Here is an 18341-nt window from a genome sequence, read left to right on the forward strand (position 1 = left end):
GTTTTCCCAACAAATTTGGCACTCACGTGAGCTGCTGCCTAAAAGATTTTGAGGTGATCTGTCAAGCGGGGGACCGAGACTAAGGGTAAAGGGGGGTCAAAATTAGAGCGTTTCCAATGTTAATTGCCATAGGAAATTGTTAACCTCAATAGCGCCAAAACCAATGGACAGAATTACTCCAAATTTGGCAGAAAGGTAGCTCTTGGTCCAGAAAGAGCCCTTTTTGTTGTTTCGGGTAAATCAGCTTAGTAGTTTTTGAGATATTAAAGGAAATCCACATTGGTATATATAGGAATGTAAAGGATTTGTGACTCTTCCCGATCTCGTGCAGAGATGTGACTGACTGCCAACACTTCAACAAGGAAGTGCGGGCAGCCATGTTGGGACTCGGTTTCTGCAGAGTCCCAAAACAAATGTGAAAAAAAGAAAAGGGGCCAGGTTAGGTTTTTTTTTAAACACAAATTGGCGAACGTCACAGTGGATCCCTGGATCTGCCTAAATTTTTTAAAAACAAAAACCTGTGGGCACAAGGTATAGTTACCTTATGGCATGAGTCATAGTCACTTGAGATAACTATAACTGGTGAATTTCTATGCTTTTGTACGATGAAATGGGGGCCTAACTATAATGTCCTATTGTGCGCCGGGTTGGGTGCTTATAGGGGGTAGGCCAACCTTCTGTCATTGCATGGCCAAAGGCTGTGTGTGGGGTGGGGTTGCAGCCGGGCCCTGTGGCCAACTGTCTGCCACGCACGGCCACATCTAAAGGGGTTGGGCGCTTACAGCGATAGACACGTGGCATGGGGTATGGTTCTTGGTGGCTGGCTGCAGGGCCTAGCCAGCGGTGGTTGGATCAACATAAAGTAATTACAATTACTTAACGTTAAAAAAATAGAAATTCAGTGAACACAGGGACATTATAGTTAGGAAATAGTATTAAAAAACCATAGTAATTCATTGAAAAGAAACAAATATTACAGGAACGTTATAGTTAGGCTCACATTTCAAATGTACAACACCACTGAAATTCACCAGTGATAGTTACAGCTATTTCAAGTAACTATAACTCATGCCCTAAAGTATCTTTAACTGGTGCCCTCCCAATGCACTGCTTTACCCCATATATTACACCACTCATGACATCTATTAGAACATAATTGATACTATCAATGTAATATTAGCAGTACAATTATTGATGAGAAAAGTGTGCAAGGCAAGTCCGCGAGTTGCAGTTACCTAGGGGCATTGTAGAATAGAGCGGAGTGGCGTGCAACACAGTAGAATGGCACAGAGTGGAATGGCTCATAGTAGAGTAGCCTCCATTTGAGTGGCGTACACTGAAGTGACATAGACTGAAGTGGTGTGCAGTGTAGTGGCATAGAATGGAGTGGCGTAGAGTGGAGTCTCGTACAGTGGAGAGGCGTAGACTAGAGTGGCAGAGATTGGAATGGCATAAAATGGAGTGATTACAATGGTGTGGCAAATGGATGGATGTAAACTTTTGCAGCAATTTACATTATGGTGTGCAGAGTAATGCAAAAGAGCGAATTGCGCTGCCTTGCGCTTCTCCAGATTTACCAATCAGTGCAGGGCCACACATGTTGGCTTTGCATTTCTTTGTAAATCTGAGTATTGCATTGGCCATGCAACACCTTGAGTGATGAAAGGGTGCTACAATTCACTAATACAGCTAGGCCTTAGTTATGTTTTTGGCCTTTGTATACCATGATAGCTTTGCAGTATACCATGGTACATGGCAATGACAAGCCAGTATACAATTTGGTAATGGGTGTTTTCTGAGAATGAAAAGGCAGCCATATTGTGTTTACTAGGTCCGTACCTATTACTACTTCATTAAAGTGGTATAGGTAGAGAATTTTTTTTACCTTTTTTTATATATTTTTAAATATGTTTACAGATATGCACCGCAGTAATTTCACAAAATTTCGTGAAATTCCGCAAAAGTACCACAGTGAAAGATGTCACTAGGTTTAAATGCCTTATAACTTAAGCATTGCTTACCCTATGTTTTGCAGTATTCAAAAAGTATAATCTCTGCACCATAATGTATATTCCTGCCAAATTTCATGTAAATCCGTTCAGCCGTTTTCGCGCTACATAAAATACAATGCTCTAAGATAAATGCATTGCTGGAAGAATTTGTTTTGGGACCCCCTTTTATCTTTGCACCTCCTTAATGATTCACCACAAAAATTTACATCATCACAAAATGTAGAAAATGCTATAGGTCTGGAATGTTTGTGGTGATTCGTCAAATGGGTGGAAAGTTATTAGGGAAGTAATATCCGAGGAATATCTTTGGCAATGCTATGGGGCACATTTAAGAGCCCCTGGTGCCTCCTTGAGCCACATTAGAGTCATTTGTTTTACGCAAATGTGGCCCAACGAGCCAAAATCACTGCTCCAAATTTACAAAGTGGCACAATGTAACCCTTTGCACTACATTATACCTGCGCCAGGCATAATGTATGCAAAGGGGGCGTTCCAACATTTTTTTGGGGCACTTTTAATGCCTGCTCAGAGCACACATGGTGGCGTTTGAGGGGATCTAAGGGGCACAAGAAAAGTGGCATTGCACTCGGTGTAGTGCAACTTTTCTTAAGTCTGGCTCTGTGTGTCTTTTAGTTATTCATGTTGTAATTCTGAAAATGTACATGCAGTCTAGTTTATTTGTTGGGCTTCCTTGCTACTTTTAGTAGGATTGTGCTACATATACATCCTAAAGTGAATTGAAGCCAATCATTGTTGTTATAAAAATTAAGATAATTGTTTTCCTAATGGGCAATTATCAAGTCCTCCATATTGTAGTTTGGGTAGCTCACTGCTAGATCACTTTTGTATTTTATTGCACAGTTGAACATAAGGAAGATGGTTTTGTTTGACTTGTTGGGCACAGTTTTATTCTGTGAGCCAGAGAGCATGCAAAGAAAACCTATGTAGATTAAGATGTATTCTATTCGTGGTGTGTTTTTTTCATAGGATTCTGTTGGCTGGTGATCATAAATGGGTCTTTCAGTTGTTCATAAGTGAATCTGAAACTTTCCATATGCAGTCTATTCATTCTTCGGGCTTCCGTGCTATTTTTAGTAGGCTTGTGACACATATGAAGGCCAAAGTGAATGAAAGACAATCATTGTTATTGTTATAAAAATTGGGATTATGTTTTTCCTTGTGGACAATTATCATGTCCTCTAAATAGTAGTTTGTGTGACTCACTGCTAGGTCAGTTTTTCATTTTGTTGAATAGAGGCGCATAAGAAAGACTGAGCCAGAGAACATGCCAAGAAAATGTATCCAGATTAGGATGTATTCTATTTCTTATTTATTTGTTTATAGGTTTCCATTAGCATGTGACCATTAATGGGTCTTTTTCAGTTGTTCATATAGGAAATCCGAAACTTTACATATGCAGTTTATTTTATTTTTTTGTCTTCCTTGCTATTTTTAGTAGGATCGTGCTACATTTGAAGGCCAAAGTGAATGAAAGGCAATCATTGCTGATGTTATAAAAACTTAGATTATATCGTTGTTCCTTGTGGCCAATTATCATGTGTTCCAAATGGTAGTTTGTGAGGCTCACTGCTAAATCAATTACTCACCTCAAGTGTCTGTGGCTTAGCTTTCTTTTTGTGTATGTCCTGTGAATCCTCAATGCTTTTCGGGCCCTTAGAAGCCCTTCTTTGGAGGGTTACATTAGAAGACCATTCTCCACTTTCTCCTAAGTTTGAATACAGTAAACTTGTCTTTCTGCAAATCAGATTTAAGTACACCATAACAGGTTAATTTAGATTTTTTTCATTGTCATCAGTTTTCACAATTAAGGGTCCGATTTAGATGTCAGCAGATGGGCTACTCCATCACAACGCTGATGCAAATCCCTTCTGCTGAAATATAAATACCATCATATACAATGTGATTTATATTTTGGCGGATGGAGTAACCCGTCAGCTGAGATCTAAATCAGGCCCAAAATGTTTATAAAATAAGTGCACTTACCAGACAGAATCATTATAAACATTGCCAGTCATATCACTTAAGGCAGTGATACCAATCTAAAATTAGCATCTCCCATGTAATGTTCTGCTTTAAACCATCCATCCTCCCTCTTATTCACATTTGAGCCATTGACCATTCTGTCCATTTAAAGTCTTGTAGAACTCTCAGGAATTGTCAGAAAAATGCTGTATGCTTTATAATTCACAATTAATGGCAATAAATCAAATTAAAATGGGTCCGAAACAGGTTCCTCCTTTATATGGTGCTGTTTTATCTGCTTCCAGTGTACCACAGATCCGAACACACTGATGCCTAGGGATGAACTGACTCCCGATGCCATTCAGTTCTGCCAGCAGCTGGGCAGCAGGGCTACGCGGGTGTCAGAGGTGGTGAAATCGAAGGACCCAGCCATCTACAAGGCCATCCAGGAGGGCATGGACCGGGTGAACCGAAGGGCGGCTTCCAACGCTCAAAGGGTGCAGAAATGGGCCATACTGGAAAATGATTTCTCTATAGATGGAGGAGAACTAGGTGAGTACTTCTGTGGTAGAGTGATCAACTGAAGTGTTAACTATGGATTGGGACCCATAAGTAAGTACTTCAAGAATGTAAAGGAAATATTCATGATGGCAGATTGATTATCTGTATGACTGTCCATTGATGGGGAGAACTAGACAAATGCTCACAATAGCCAAAAAAAGGAAGTGACAGGTGAATACCAAGAGAATTAAAAAGAAACTTCACGATGATACAGTAATTACTAACACAATTACTAACACAATGACATAATATAACATGATTCTTAACTCACAATGCAAGTATCTCATTCTTAAGCATAAAGTGAAAACATGAATGATGTCACCATGACGAAACTGATTACATCATTGTTTAGTGCCCTGCATGATTTAGATCAGAACCTTTCAGATCCCCCAAGGACTCTGTTTCATTGTATGATGTAATTGCTGGAACAGAATGTAATAAAATCTTGGTTTAGACTGTTAGAGTTCACAGGTACACACAAAGGAATAAAGACGTATGATTTACAACTCCTTGTGTGACACTACAGAGGGCTTCCTCACCAATGGGCATAACACAACATGATTCCTCACTCAAAATGCAAATACATCATCATTAAGCATAAAGTGAAATCATGATTGATGCCACCATGATGTACTGAAGGGTTCTGATGACATCATAGTTGTTGTCATACTGGGAAGGGGGGCACGGTGCAGGTGCTGTTGAGCCCATCTGTGGGGGCTGGCCTTATTTGTCTTGGGTGTCCCTCGGCTGATCCTGCTGTGGCACAGGAAACATAGCTTACTACTGTGCCTTCAACACTTAAGTCTTAGTGGTAGTGATGGTGAGCAGTTATGGGCTTCACAGGGAGGTTAGAGTAGGGGGTACAACATGCTCAGTATGCAGCCAGAAAACATCCAGCAGCTTAACAACACAATTGCCCAGCCCAGGGCTTCTCTTGATAAAAAAGAAGTAGTACACACTACAAAAACTCAGGTATCAAGAGTCTCTGCCAGGTGCACTGTCACACGTAGAATGATACCCCGTTTTCTCCCCCTCAACCGGCCTTACTCTGTTAGCATTAGGGTACGTCGGTGTGGGTATCAGGAACAGATAAATTGCTTCCCTCCCTCCCCAAAGGCAAAAGTAACAAGGTGATAGATGGATTGCTTGAATTAATCTTAGCCACTGGCAATTGCTCGGTCTACATCCCAATGCATTAATTATTTTGCCCACCATGCCACCCTAGTCTGGACCCTGCCCCTTATGGGAACAGTCCAGCCTAAAATGCCAGGCAGGTACTCCCTGGACCGGAAACAAGCATCCTGGAACCGGTTTTGGGGTGTCCACTCTCATCAGCCAGGCTAGCTTGGATCCAGTAGTACAGAGAGCCAGGGACCCACATCTGGGCATACCCAGCACATTTAGGGTGACCAATGCAAAAACAACAAGGTGATGGGTGATATGCTTGAGTTAATCTCAGTCACTGGCATTTGCTCGGGCCGCATCACACTCTAGCATTTTTTTGCCCACCATGCTACTCCATTTTGGACCAAGCCATATGCAAATCAGTCTTGTCCCTGCATCCCAATGTGAGCAGTCCAGCGTGAACAGCCAGGTCAGGTCCTCCCTGGAACTGAAACAGGCATCCTGGGGATGGTTTTGGTTTATCATCCCTCATCAGTCAGGTAGTTTTTGTGCTTAGTCTCTCAGTATTATGTATCTCTCCAAATATGATGATTGTTAATAGCCTCAGACGTATTTGTACCTCATACAGTGTTGAGCAATAACTGAGGCAAGAATAAAGGGTGTTAATCATCTACAGTTGTTCAATATGACACTTTGTTGACTCCCTGACTTTTCTGAAAACCACTTGCCAAATGCGTTAATATGCTTCGATTTGCTGCCTGGAGGATTCAATTGAAAGGCGTTTGGAGCCACCTAACTCATTGATTCTTGCATCATAAGGCTGTTCTATCAGAAATCAGGGTCACCAGGGGCCCTTCTGTGTTGCCGGCCACACTGTTGACTGTAGGAGTATGGTTTTGACAAACTGGGCATGAAGGTGTCTGTTAGACCTGGCATCCTTGGTGTGGTCTCCCCTGTCTTGTTTGCCTTTGCCTCCCATGTTTGGACTGTGTGCTGGTCTCTGCTTTTCTTGTTTTTGGTACGCTGGGCACTTTACCGCTACTGACCAGTACAAAAGTGCAAGTGCTCCCTGCGTAAAATGTCTGTGTAATTGGCTTTTCCATGATTGGCACATTTGGTTTACTAGTAAGTCCCTAGTACAGTGCAGTAGACGTTCCCAGGGCCTATAAAGCAAATGCTACGAGTGGGCCTGCGGCACTGGTTGCGCCACCCACATAAGTATCCCTGTGTAGGAGGCTGGCCTGGTGTGTGGTGGGTACCTATGGCACTTACACCTTATACCAGCTCCAGTTATCCCTTATTAGTGAAGTGTAGTCAGTGTCTAGAAGCCAGGCTCTCTACAGGTAGCTGAGGATGAGCACCCAAGGCCCAACTAGGAGACATGCAAAGCTCATGCAATACCACTGTAGTCACACAGTACTCATACACATGAAAGAAAACACTCAGTGTTACAAAAATAAAGGTACTTTATTTTGGTGACACAAATGCCAAGAATACAATAGAGGATATACTCCCTAAGGAGGTAAGTAATACACAAATTATATACACTTGTATGCAGAAATAGGCATAAAAACAGTTAGAAAACAGTGCAATTAGTGAAAATAACAATAGGAAGAAATGGGTGTAAGGGGTTCACAAACCATATACTAAGAAAGTGGAATGGGAAGGTCGGGCCCCCACCTAGGCAAGTGTAGTGTGTAGAGGGAAGCTGGGAGTACTAAGAAAGCCCAAAGGTAAGTACCACAACCCACCCCAGCCACCAGGAAAATAGGAGTAAATCACAGTAAGTTTCCCAGAAAACTCACAGAGAAGTAAAGAAGATTATTGCAAAACCTAGAAGAGACTGCAAGACACCAACAGTGGATTTCTGGACCAGAGAACCTGCACAAAAAGAGGACCAAGTCCAAGAAGCACAGAAGAGTCCAGGAAGGGCAGGAGCCCCTACCCACCAGGATGAAGGTGCAAGAAGTGAACCATCGGTGAGAAACAAGAGTCAGCACTGCACCCAAGAAGACAAAGTCAGGTTCCTGGAGGGTGCAGGTGATGTTCCACGCTGGATGGAGGATTGCAGTCGGAGTCGGAGTCCACCAACAAGCCTTGGCTTGCGCAAAGCTCGCAGTTAGCGGTAAATGGTGCTGCTGGGGACTAGAAAGGACCAGGTGGACTCTGCCCAGGAAGTGGAGCCAGATGGGGCCCTTAACAGCATAGAGAGCCCACAGAAGACCAGGCAGCACCCACAGGAGTCCCACAGGAGCCCCACAGGACGGGGACAGGAAAGTTGCAGACGAAAGAGGCTCACGCAGCACTACGAAAAAGGCTCCCATGCCGCCTGAGAACCACTCAGGGAGCTGTGCATCACAGGAAGGAGTGCTGGGGGCTGGAGCTTCAAGATGCATGAAGATCTTGGAGGAAGGATGCCAACAAGCCTTGGCAGCTGTACTGTCCTGTGGAGGCAGGCAGGGGTTTACTTTCACCCAAGTTGGACAGATGGAAGAGGGGACCGTCAGGACCACTTGAGTCCACCACCTGTGATGCAGGATCCATGCATCTCAGCCGGAGAGGGGATCCACGCAGATGGTCTCCATCACAGTTGGTACCTGCAGAAGCAGGGTAGTGACTCCTTCACACCAAGGGAGATTTCGTCCCTCTTCTGATACAGGCTGAAGACAGACTGTCCTCAGGGGATGCACGACCGGGGAAATGTTGCAGTTGCTGGAAGGAGCTGGAGATACAATGTTGCAGGTGTCTTGCTTCTGTGTTGCACTTTGTATGGTCCTGAAGAGTCCAGATGCAGTTTCTCCGGTCAGAAGTCGAAGTGGAGGGTGCAGAGGATTCCTGCTGGAGTATTGCAATCCGAATCTGAGGAACCACCCAAAGGAGAGACCCTAAATCACCCTGAAAGGGAGATTGGTAACTAGCTGGCTGACCACCTATCAGGAGGGTGCTCTGACATCACCTGCTGGCACTGGCAACTCAGATGTTCCCATAGCTCCCTGCCAACCTTGAATCCAAGATGGCAAAATCTAGGGACCCTCTGGAGGAGCTCTGAGCACCACCCCTGGGGTGGGTATGGACGGGGGAGTGGTTACTCCCCTTTCCTTTGTTCAGTTTCACACCAGAGCAGAGACTGGAGGTCCCTGAACAGGTGTAGACTGGTATATGCAAGGAGGGCACCAAATTTGGATACCCCTCCCAAGCCTGTAACACCTATTTCCAAAGGGAGAGGGTGTAACACCCCTCTCCCAAAATAAATCCTTTGTTATGTCTTCCTGTGCTCGAGCTTCTCAAGCAAGAGGAGGGCAGAAATCTGTCTGGGAGGAGGCAGCAGCCTGGGCTGCCTGGAAACCCCCAGATGACTGTAATGGCAATACTGGGTGCCCTCTAAGTATCTCCCAGAGTGCATGGAATCATACAACCAATGCTTGCAAAAGCCTTGGGGTAAGATTTCAACATGTTTGATACCAAACATGCCTATGTTCGGAGTTAACATTATGTAGCTGAACATAGGTATTGACCTATGTCCAATATACACATAAAATGGCGTCCCCACACTCACTAAATCTGGGAAACTGGGCCTGAAGTTTGTGGGGGCACCTCTTCTATTGCAGGGGTGCCCTCACACACAGGTACTTTGCACCCTGCCCTCTGGACTAGAAGGCCTGCCATAGGGGTGACTTATAAGTATCCTGGCGTAGTGAAAAATGGCAGTGAAAGAGTGCTTGCACCTTTTCATGCAGGCTGCAATGGCATCCCTGCAGAAGCCTTTGCTTGGGATCCCTATGGGTGGCAAAATATTTGCTGAAGCCGATAGGGATTCCCTGGAACCCCAATGCCCTGGTTACTTGGGTACCATATACTAGGGACTTATAATGGGGCACCAGTGGGCCAATCGTGGGTGAAATACTGTGATAACAGTGACCAACAACCACATTTAGGGGAGAGAGAATAACTACTGGGGTCCTGGTCAGCAGGATCCCAGTAGACACCGTCAAACACCCTGACAACCAGGTCAGAAGAGGGAGTAACCGAGCTGGAAAGAGGCTACTTTCCTACACCTAGGACGTATCCAATACTGTGTCATCCTTTCCGTTTCTCTATGGTGCTATAATTACCTTTCATTTGAAAAATGCGGTCTTAAATGACTTCAGTAAGTTTGCACAATGAGGAACGCGGTTCAAACAGCGCCTCCGTATCGGAGAGTGTACGATGAGACAGTATTGGATACTTATGTGCAGAACCAAGATTCGGTTCCTTTCCTTTATCCAAACCAGATTCTAAAAATCACCATTGCACAGGTCACTGTTTCTGCTGATGAGACCCTGGTATCCTTCTTTAGGGTCGAAACGTCATCGACAATCAAAAAGACAGACCTTACCTTTCATGATTTAAATGAAGAGAAGTTAGTGTACGGATAAATGTGTTGAAACTTTTAAGGAGGCTGTCTTTGTTGAGACACCAGAGATTGGACAAATATTAGCAATTCATTAATTGTGTTTTATATTGGTGTTCTTTTTCACCGGGGTTGCACTTCTTTCAACACTGAGTTTGCCATTGTTATCACAAAATAAATATTTTATGCAATTACAGCAATTAAAAAAAGCATGTGTCTTCATATATATTTGGATACTTTGCAGTAATAAAGCACAGAGAGCCTGAGGTACTAGATTTACAGCTGCTTACAGTTAAAGCAAAGTCTGTTTGCTGACTGAAATATGCAAATAGGGTCCGTCTTCATTAGCGTCTCTATTGCCATTTAACAAGGCATTCATGGACACTGATAGAAATGGGGTCTCCTGTTGGCAGTCAGTTTGCTCTCTGTCCAAGCAGGGACCCACACTCTAGTCAGGGTAAGGGAGTTACACTCCTTAGACAACCCCCGCTCACGCCCTTGGTAGCTTGGCACGAGCAGTCAGGCTTATCCCAAAGGCAATGTGTAAAGTATTTGTACCAACACACACAGTAATACAGTGAAAACACTGCAAAACAAACACCACACCAGTTTAGAAAAATAGGTAGTGTTTATCTAAATCAAACAAGACCAAAACAACTGGTGGGCCTGTAATTGCAGAGATTGCTCATCTTCTCTTTTTATAAATAGGAATTATTTCCTCCCCTCTCCAGGAGTCTTACATAGCTGCACCATTATAGCATTTGACAATAATGCCCCTATCTCACAGCATTAAAGGCCCTCAGGAATTGTATAAGGGCTAGAGGCTTTGTCCACTTGGAGTGACAGTGTCAGTTATTGAAAATACAGCATTTTAAGTAGCTTATTCCCAGTGGTATGCATTGAGTGCAAATTAGCCAGATGTTGGACCCAAACTTGTGGTTGAATAAAACGGTCAGTAGGTGTAAATACATCCAAACGGTCATGTGCGATGATATGCAAAAAGGATATGTTATTTCTCTTTAGAGAAGCTTCTAAAAGGTCTTACAAATAGAGTCATGCCATTTGTTTTTGCTAAAGCTAAATTTGCTTATATTGACGTCTTGTGGCACGAATTGCTATTAAATTAGGGTGTGGTCCTGGATTATTCTGATTGATATGCTTTGGGGTATTCTGCCAAGATTTCCCTTATTGACTGAAAGAAACAACTCCTAATTCCAACAACTGGAATGCCACTGGGAGAGCTGTGTATGTAGAGAGACAGAGCAATACCAAAAAGGTTGCACGTTTTTACAAGCCTGTTGGGATTTGCATATATTTTAGGCCTCTTGATAAATTCCCTGGTGTACTGCTCCGGACCATCACCTTGCTTCCGGAATTCCAAATGGCCCTGAAGACATGGCTCTTCGAATAAGCCTCCGGGACCTGCAAGCGCCTGGATACCCTATCGGGTGATTAGCTGCGTTTTATAAATCCTGATTGATTGATTGATTCTCGATTATCAGCTTCTTGTGAGATGTCCTGTTCTGTGCTCTCTTGTAACCACCCCTCACTTACCATTAAGTGTTGCTGTCAATATTTAGGTTTTGTTTACCTTTCTTGAATAAATTCCTAATAAAACAGTAGGCAATGGTGAGGTCAGTGCATTTATGCAATCCTGCGGCTGCAGCATTTACTTTACTGCATTCACCACATAACTTGCAAAATGTGCTGCAGACACATGATTTAGATAGCTGTGCCGCATAATTTGGATCTCCATGCCACATAATCCTAGTAGCCATGACAATATTATAGCCCTAAAAAGTGGTTTGCAGACTGTCATTAAGATGATGAAACCCATATTTCACAGGTAGCCATGAAACATAATAGTGAAATTGCTCCAAATCCCGGACCTCCTAGGAAGGGGTCGTCCACCTATAAAAAACCTTTGTGATTCGTCATCAGAACTTTTATTGAAAAGGTGTCTGACATCAGAAAAGCAATTGTGAGGGAAGAAATGAATAATGGTACAAAACAAATACCATCTACCGCCATACAAGTTGTCCCCCCGGGTATGAGTGATGTTGAGAGATTTCCCCTGGCTGAACTATCACAGGAGGACAATAGGAAGTCTCAGTGGCTGTTAATACTCCCCTCAGGACCTCCTGTGACTCTTGCGTAGCCCACATTATAAAGCACATTGCTCAGTTTCTTATTCAAGAAATCACCATTCCACTTAATCTCTCACTGAAAGGGGCTACAGGACCCGGTTAATGCAAAGCAGCTTTGCTGACATCACAGTAAAAAGACACACATAAGCTATCACCATTAGATCCTAGCCATTTCAGGCCAATTTCACTTCCTCCTTTTCTGGTAAGGTTGTAGAGAAACACTTTCACCCGTGGGTTATTTACAAGCCTGTGGCACAGGGCAGCGCAGCAAGTGATCTTTCCACAGGGAATGCACTGTATCTACAAGATGTAGCTCATTCCTGTCCTCACCCCCTGCGCTGGTGCACAGCGTCCTAGCTAGTGCTGATGCAGGCACCCTTGCACCGTGGTGCAAGGATGCCTGAGTCACAGACAGGATTGTTTCTGTGCAGGGAAGGGACACCTTCCTCCACAAAAAGAATCCATGGAGGCTTTTTTCTCTTTCTGTGTGTGCAGCACTCATAGAAAGAGAAAAGAAACAAGGAGAAATAAAGATATTTCTCCTCGTTGCGCCTCCCCTCGGGACACATAAGATTTTGACACGTTCCCAGGTTTACAATGCCTTGTACATTTAAGAATGTGTCAAAATCCATGGCTGTTGCCTTGCCTTGCTTTACTCCATATCTATGAGGCCATGCAAAGCCACGCAAAGTGGCTCTGCATGGTCTTGTAGATATGGCCCTGCACAATGCACTGGCGGTGCGTCACAGAAAGTGAGTCACGGGCGGCGCACAGGGCTTGTCAACAGACTCCTCAATCTGCAAGTGGCCATGTTTCATCAGCAGCAGGGATTTATGGAGATTAAAAAATGTCATCTTTCTCAAGCGGGGGTTCATGCCAAGAGCAGCCCTGAGCTGGTGGTCCTTTCTGTTTTGGATGTCCTTAGGTATGACATGTACAACTGTGCTGGTCTATTGAGACCTATCAGCACTATTTGATACCATTGACCATACTGTCCTGCAGATGAGAAGGGCCTGGATGTGACTCACTCACTTCAGTGGTTTAGTTAGTTATCATCTTGGACACAAACCGACTTTTTGCCTCCATTTATCTCTGAAGCTAAGTCCATGTCCTATGGTGCCCCCCTACTATAATATTTATATGTCCCCATTAGCTGACCTCCTATTCCATCTGGTGTGCAGTTCTGTGCGTACGCTGATGGGATACCCATGTTTTATTTAAAATTCATCAGGTGAAGTCTCCAAACATTGTGAACTGTGCACTACTTAATAATAATCTTGCATATGTCTGTAAGGTTGTATGTCAGTCGATGCCCTAAAACCTTCTGTCAGCAAATCTAGCTTCTGACCAACCGCAACAATAGCACAGAACTACAGAATGAAAAATGACCAGTTATAATGGGTCCATCACCTCAACCTAAAGAGGTTGTACGCAACCTTGGATTCCCTGATGTAAGTCTCTTGCTTAATCATTATGGGCCTAACTTAGATTTTGGTGGACGGGTTACTCCATCACAATGGTGACGGATATCCCGCTCGCCCAAATTTAAATCCCATGGGGAATAATAGGATTTATATTTCGGCAGACGGGATATCCGTCACTGTTGTGAAGGGGAAACCTGTTTGCCAAAATCTAAATCGGGCCCTCATTTGCATTACTGGCAGATAAACCTGGTAAAGGAAGCTCTGCCATTCATGCATTCCAGCCATCAAATCCCTTCAAATCCCTGGGATTCAGGCTTTGGTGTTGGCCCACCTGGATAATGGAATTTTGTGAATCTCAGGCAAATTCTTAAAGAGGCTCCAGATGGTTCAGAATACAGCAGTTCATCCCATAGGTAACACTCCTCTGAGACATCACATCACCCCTAGTTTGGGACTTCTACATTTGCTCCCCTCTAGGCAGGCAGCATTTATTTAAAGCCATGACCATTAATATTAGGGGGGTCCATAGTTCCGCCTCTCCCTTTCTTAAGGATAATTTCTCATTCTATCTGCCTAGACTTTTAAGATTGAGAAGGGCTCATGAAGTAGCCAGATCTAAAGAGTATGCCCAAAGAGCTTTCCATAATGGCCACAAGAGAGTGAACTAAACTCTCGAAATTCTCATCATTCCTCAAATATTGCTCATTCAAAGAAGATTGAAAACACTGTTGTTTAGCCAGAATAGTTTCTATTGTGCTGTTTTTCTTTGTTTATCCTATGTCAAAATGTGTTATTTTCAGCACCCTGAAGCTTTGGCATACGAGTGCTTAGTAAATAAATAAATAATAATAATACATACTTTCCATATTTCAACGTTCTCTGTGATATAGGGTTTTTATTTTTATATCACTACATTTTGTGCAATGAAAGCACCAAAACATGTAATATGTAATACATAGGGTACAGGGTTATATCAGTTTAATGGAGATGAGCCAATGTAGTGTTATTGTAGACCTTTCTGAGAAGAGTTTAATTAATACATTCTTCTCACTTTCCCTTTATTGCATGTTTCTCTATTGATTGTTGAAGATACAACCTGAGCACTTGGCTGGCCCTACATGCATAATTCTGTTGTCTATTTCACCTTTTGATTCATTAGCTACTTACGCTCCACTCCAATAGGCCCGTGGTATCAAATGGAGAGACAGGGATACTTTCAAGGAGTTTTTGGTTTGCATTTGTGTGTGGCCCAGGATAATATTTTTTATGAGAGATTAGGCACTGGATGTATAAAAGTCTTTGGTGATGCTTCCCACTCAGTCAACCACGAGGACCTATTTTACTGAGAAAACTAGGCAAAGAGTAGCCTTAAATAGTGCCTTTTAAGCATGGATAGGGACAGTTAGGAGGTATATGTGGGGATAATAATATCTGTAGTCCATAGGTAGAAAGTTAATAGATGGATTAATCTACAGTAGAGTACAAATCACTTTAAGGACCCTTTTTGCAAGGGAGAAACATTTACAGAATGTTGAATGGTCACAGAACAGTTAGAAGTCTAGATTTAAGACTGTTCGAGGGTTTTGAAAGATTGGATTGTTACTTTAGAAATGCTTTGTGTTTCCTTTCACTGACTTTCCTCCTCTGTTTTTCCATATTCAGGTCCTACCATGAAATTGAAGCGTTCAGTTACCTTAAAAAAGTACGAGAAGATCATTGATGAGTTATACAAGGTGGGAAGCTCTCCCCAGGGGAAGAAACAAAGACCTCTAGCCAAAAGGAGTAAATTATTAAACAGTAAGCTGTAAAGATCTACTGATTCTGGGGTAATTTGTATTTCAAAGGGACAGTTAGTGAACTATGGCACACTGTGTCTGAAAACTTAATCAGACATCAAGCTAAGGTTCTGGAAATCTTCTTGCTGGCCATTTCTGGTGATCTAGAAGTGGTTAAAAATATCTAGATATGTTTTATTGGCTAGCCCGCCAGTTCAAGAGTTGTATTGATTTTTTGTAACCAGCTCTGTAAATAAAGCTTGATTTTTATGGTTGAGTGTGCGTGTAATTTGTGTAAAGTAGTGTGCATGCAACAATGGAAAGTGTGCTTGAATCCCACAAATCTACTCTTCTTCCAGTTTGAGCCTACATTTAGATTCCAGCATCAGATCCTTCAAGTGCATTCTCCATATGGTCCATGCATTTTTTTGTGGCAAAAATTAAGAAAGTCATCATTAAGGTATTGAGATAAGGTAATAATCAGAGTTGGCATTTGGGAAAGTTAAGGTAAGCAATGAAGGAAAAATGAAAATCTGAAACTTTTCTCAGTTTTCTAGCACAAAAAGAAACCAGAGATCACAGAAAAATTATAATTTAAATAAGAGACTGCAATTAATACCTCCCTCCTGGGATTCATCATGTTTGATTAATCTCAGAAAGATTAAATATTAAAACTCTTGCTCACTTTCACCACTTGCCTCGCCGGGTCGGTGGATGACAGACAGAGATGGTGTTTCCAGGTCTGACTTCTGCCCTTTAATCGAGCGCTATTGCCCGTAACATAATGCTTCTAAGTCAAAAATATTTTAATCTCTAGACACAGTCCTAAGACATCTGTTACACATACTGAGGGACTATTCTCACACTGCATTTAGTAGCACGTTTAGAAGTACTACAAATGCTATTCAGAAACCTACAAATGTAAATATCCACCTCGCCTATCTTCTCTATGGGAGAGCCTAACACTTTTCAGTGGACTGCTGAGTAGCAAATGTGAGGGGGACGAGGGGAATTGATTGGAAATGCGGCATCCTGACTACTAAATGGGAGGGTTCAGGAAGAAGCACGGAGGGGGTTGGGCAGGATTACGGAGGGGTTTAGGGAGGGACATGCACCCACCCACGAAAGAGATAGTCCATTGCTATTCACAAACTGCATGTCTAATCTTACTACACCCGAAAAGGGACCCAAAGCTGTAGTAAGTTACTCCAATGGACAATAGATTTCCTAATTAGGCTTAATTGAGTGCAGATCTACAGATTTTTATGCTATTCTACAATACAAGTGTTTTCAGATAGCTCTGCTGCACTGTATACTGTACAGCTGAAACCTTCTGGACATTCAAATGCAAGCATACATTTATCAATTAAATAATTATGGAAAAATATCTATTGCAGCTATAGTTATACAGTGAACACAAAATAAAAATGGACAAATAGAAAAAATGAGCAATAAGTAAATGTGGATAAATACAGACAGAAATGTTGAAAAAATAAATACCATAAAACTGGGAGCACTAATCATGACGTAAAAGTCCAGTAGGAGCAAACGGTAAACTCAAAATGTTGCCGGTTGATGACAGAGACCACTGGCCTCAGGAGGGGTCCGGTTCGCTCAGGTGCCCCTGAAAGGGAGACCTCAAGCCACGAGCATTCATTTATGGTGGCCCCAGAATTTGGACTCCCCTGAAAACCTGTTCTGGGAACAAGGGCCATTCCTAATGCCAGGAGGAATATTGTAGTGCAGTATGAGATAAAGCAGACAAATCATTGAATGAGATCTCAAGCCCACTCGAAAATATTGATCATGCATTCCTTTATAATTATTGCACCATATCACATGAGAAGTACAAAATAGCTTTGATTGGACATTGAGGGGCATATTTACAATGAACTGGCGAAGGGCAGTGCCACAAGTATTTTTGCTGCGCTGCCAGACGCCAATTTAAAAGGGCAGGAATTCACCATAGTTACGAGATACAGTACATTCCTGTCTTTTCAACCAGCATCCGCGCAGAAATTGCTGCCTATCAGCAATGCAGAGACCCTTGCACCATGATGGAAGGGTGTTTGTGTTTTTGGCAGGATTGTTTCTGTGAAGAAAGGGACACCTTCCTGCAAAAAATCAATCCATGAAGGTGTTTTCCTCTTTCTACGTTTGCTGCAGAATGCAGCACAACTAGAAAGAGGAAAAAGCAAGGAGAATCAAAGATATTTTTCCTCGTCACTCTGGCCCTGGGGATGCATACAATTTCGACGCATTCCCAGGTTTACAGATCCTTCTAAATTTGGGGCTGTGTGAAAACCCATGAGTTTTGCGTTGAAAAAACCAATGCAATGCCATGGTCGCCCCCTGATGCAGTGTAAGGCAATGCAGTGACTTGTGCTGTCTGCCTTACACCATAGCTACGAGGCCATGCGTAGCCCATGCAAAGCCACGCAAAGCTGCTTTGCATGGCCCCATATATACGGGTCTGCACCCTGGCCGCAGGAGCGTCATAAAAAATGATGCACTGGTGGTGCAAGGGGCTTGTAAATAAGCCCTTGATTTTCTTGTGTCATTACGGTGCCAGACTGTATCTAAGTTACAAACCTACCACACCCCTGTGGGATAAGCCTGGACCGCTCCACTCAGCTTGTCTCGCAAATTTAAGTCTAGAAAGGGAGTAACACATTATTTAATTCAAGTGCAATCATATGTGTTGCTCTGGGACACCAATGGTAATCGGATCTGTAAGTATGAGGGGCCAGATTTACAAGGCCCTTGTGCCTCCTACAAGATTTCACTGCAACATTTTTTCCGTCATTTTTAACGCTTACTTGGGGCAGGCGTTAAAGTGATGGGCCCATAGTAAGCTATGGGCCTCCCTAGTGCTTTGCTGCACTAGTGCCATAATGTATGGCGCTAACCCAGCAATGCGCCAC

General features: G+C 43.0%; 1 protein-coding gene across 4 annotated transcripts in view; it reads left to right on the plus strand.

The window, feature by feature from the left end:
* The window catches only part of LOC138251810 (long-chain-fatty-acid--CoA ligase ACSBG2-like), a 152839-nt gene extending 137152 nt beyond the window's left edge, over positions 1-15687 (plus strand). For all 4 annotated transcript variants that reach the window (XM_069205684.1, XM_069205680.1, XM_069205683.1 and 1 more), the window contains 2 exons: positions 4301-4547; positions 15305-15687. In XM_069205684.1, coding sequence (XP_069061785.1) covers positions 4301-4547; positions 15305-15450 — 393 coding nt within the window. In that variant the 3' untranslated portion in view covers positions 15451-15687. The remainder of the gene's footprint in view (positions 1-4300; positions 4548-15304) is intronic.
* The last annotated feature ends 2654 nt before the right edge of the window (positions 15688-18341 follow it).

Source organism: Pleurodeles waltl, chromosome 1_2 (genome assembly GCF_031143425.1).
Source record: "Pleurodeles waltl isolate 20211129_DDA chromosome 1_2, aPleWal1.hap1.20221129, whole genome shotgun sequence".
NCBI lineage: Eukaryota > Metazoa > Chordata > Amphibia > Caudata > Salamandridae > Pleurodeles > Pleurodeles waltl.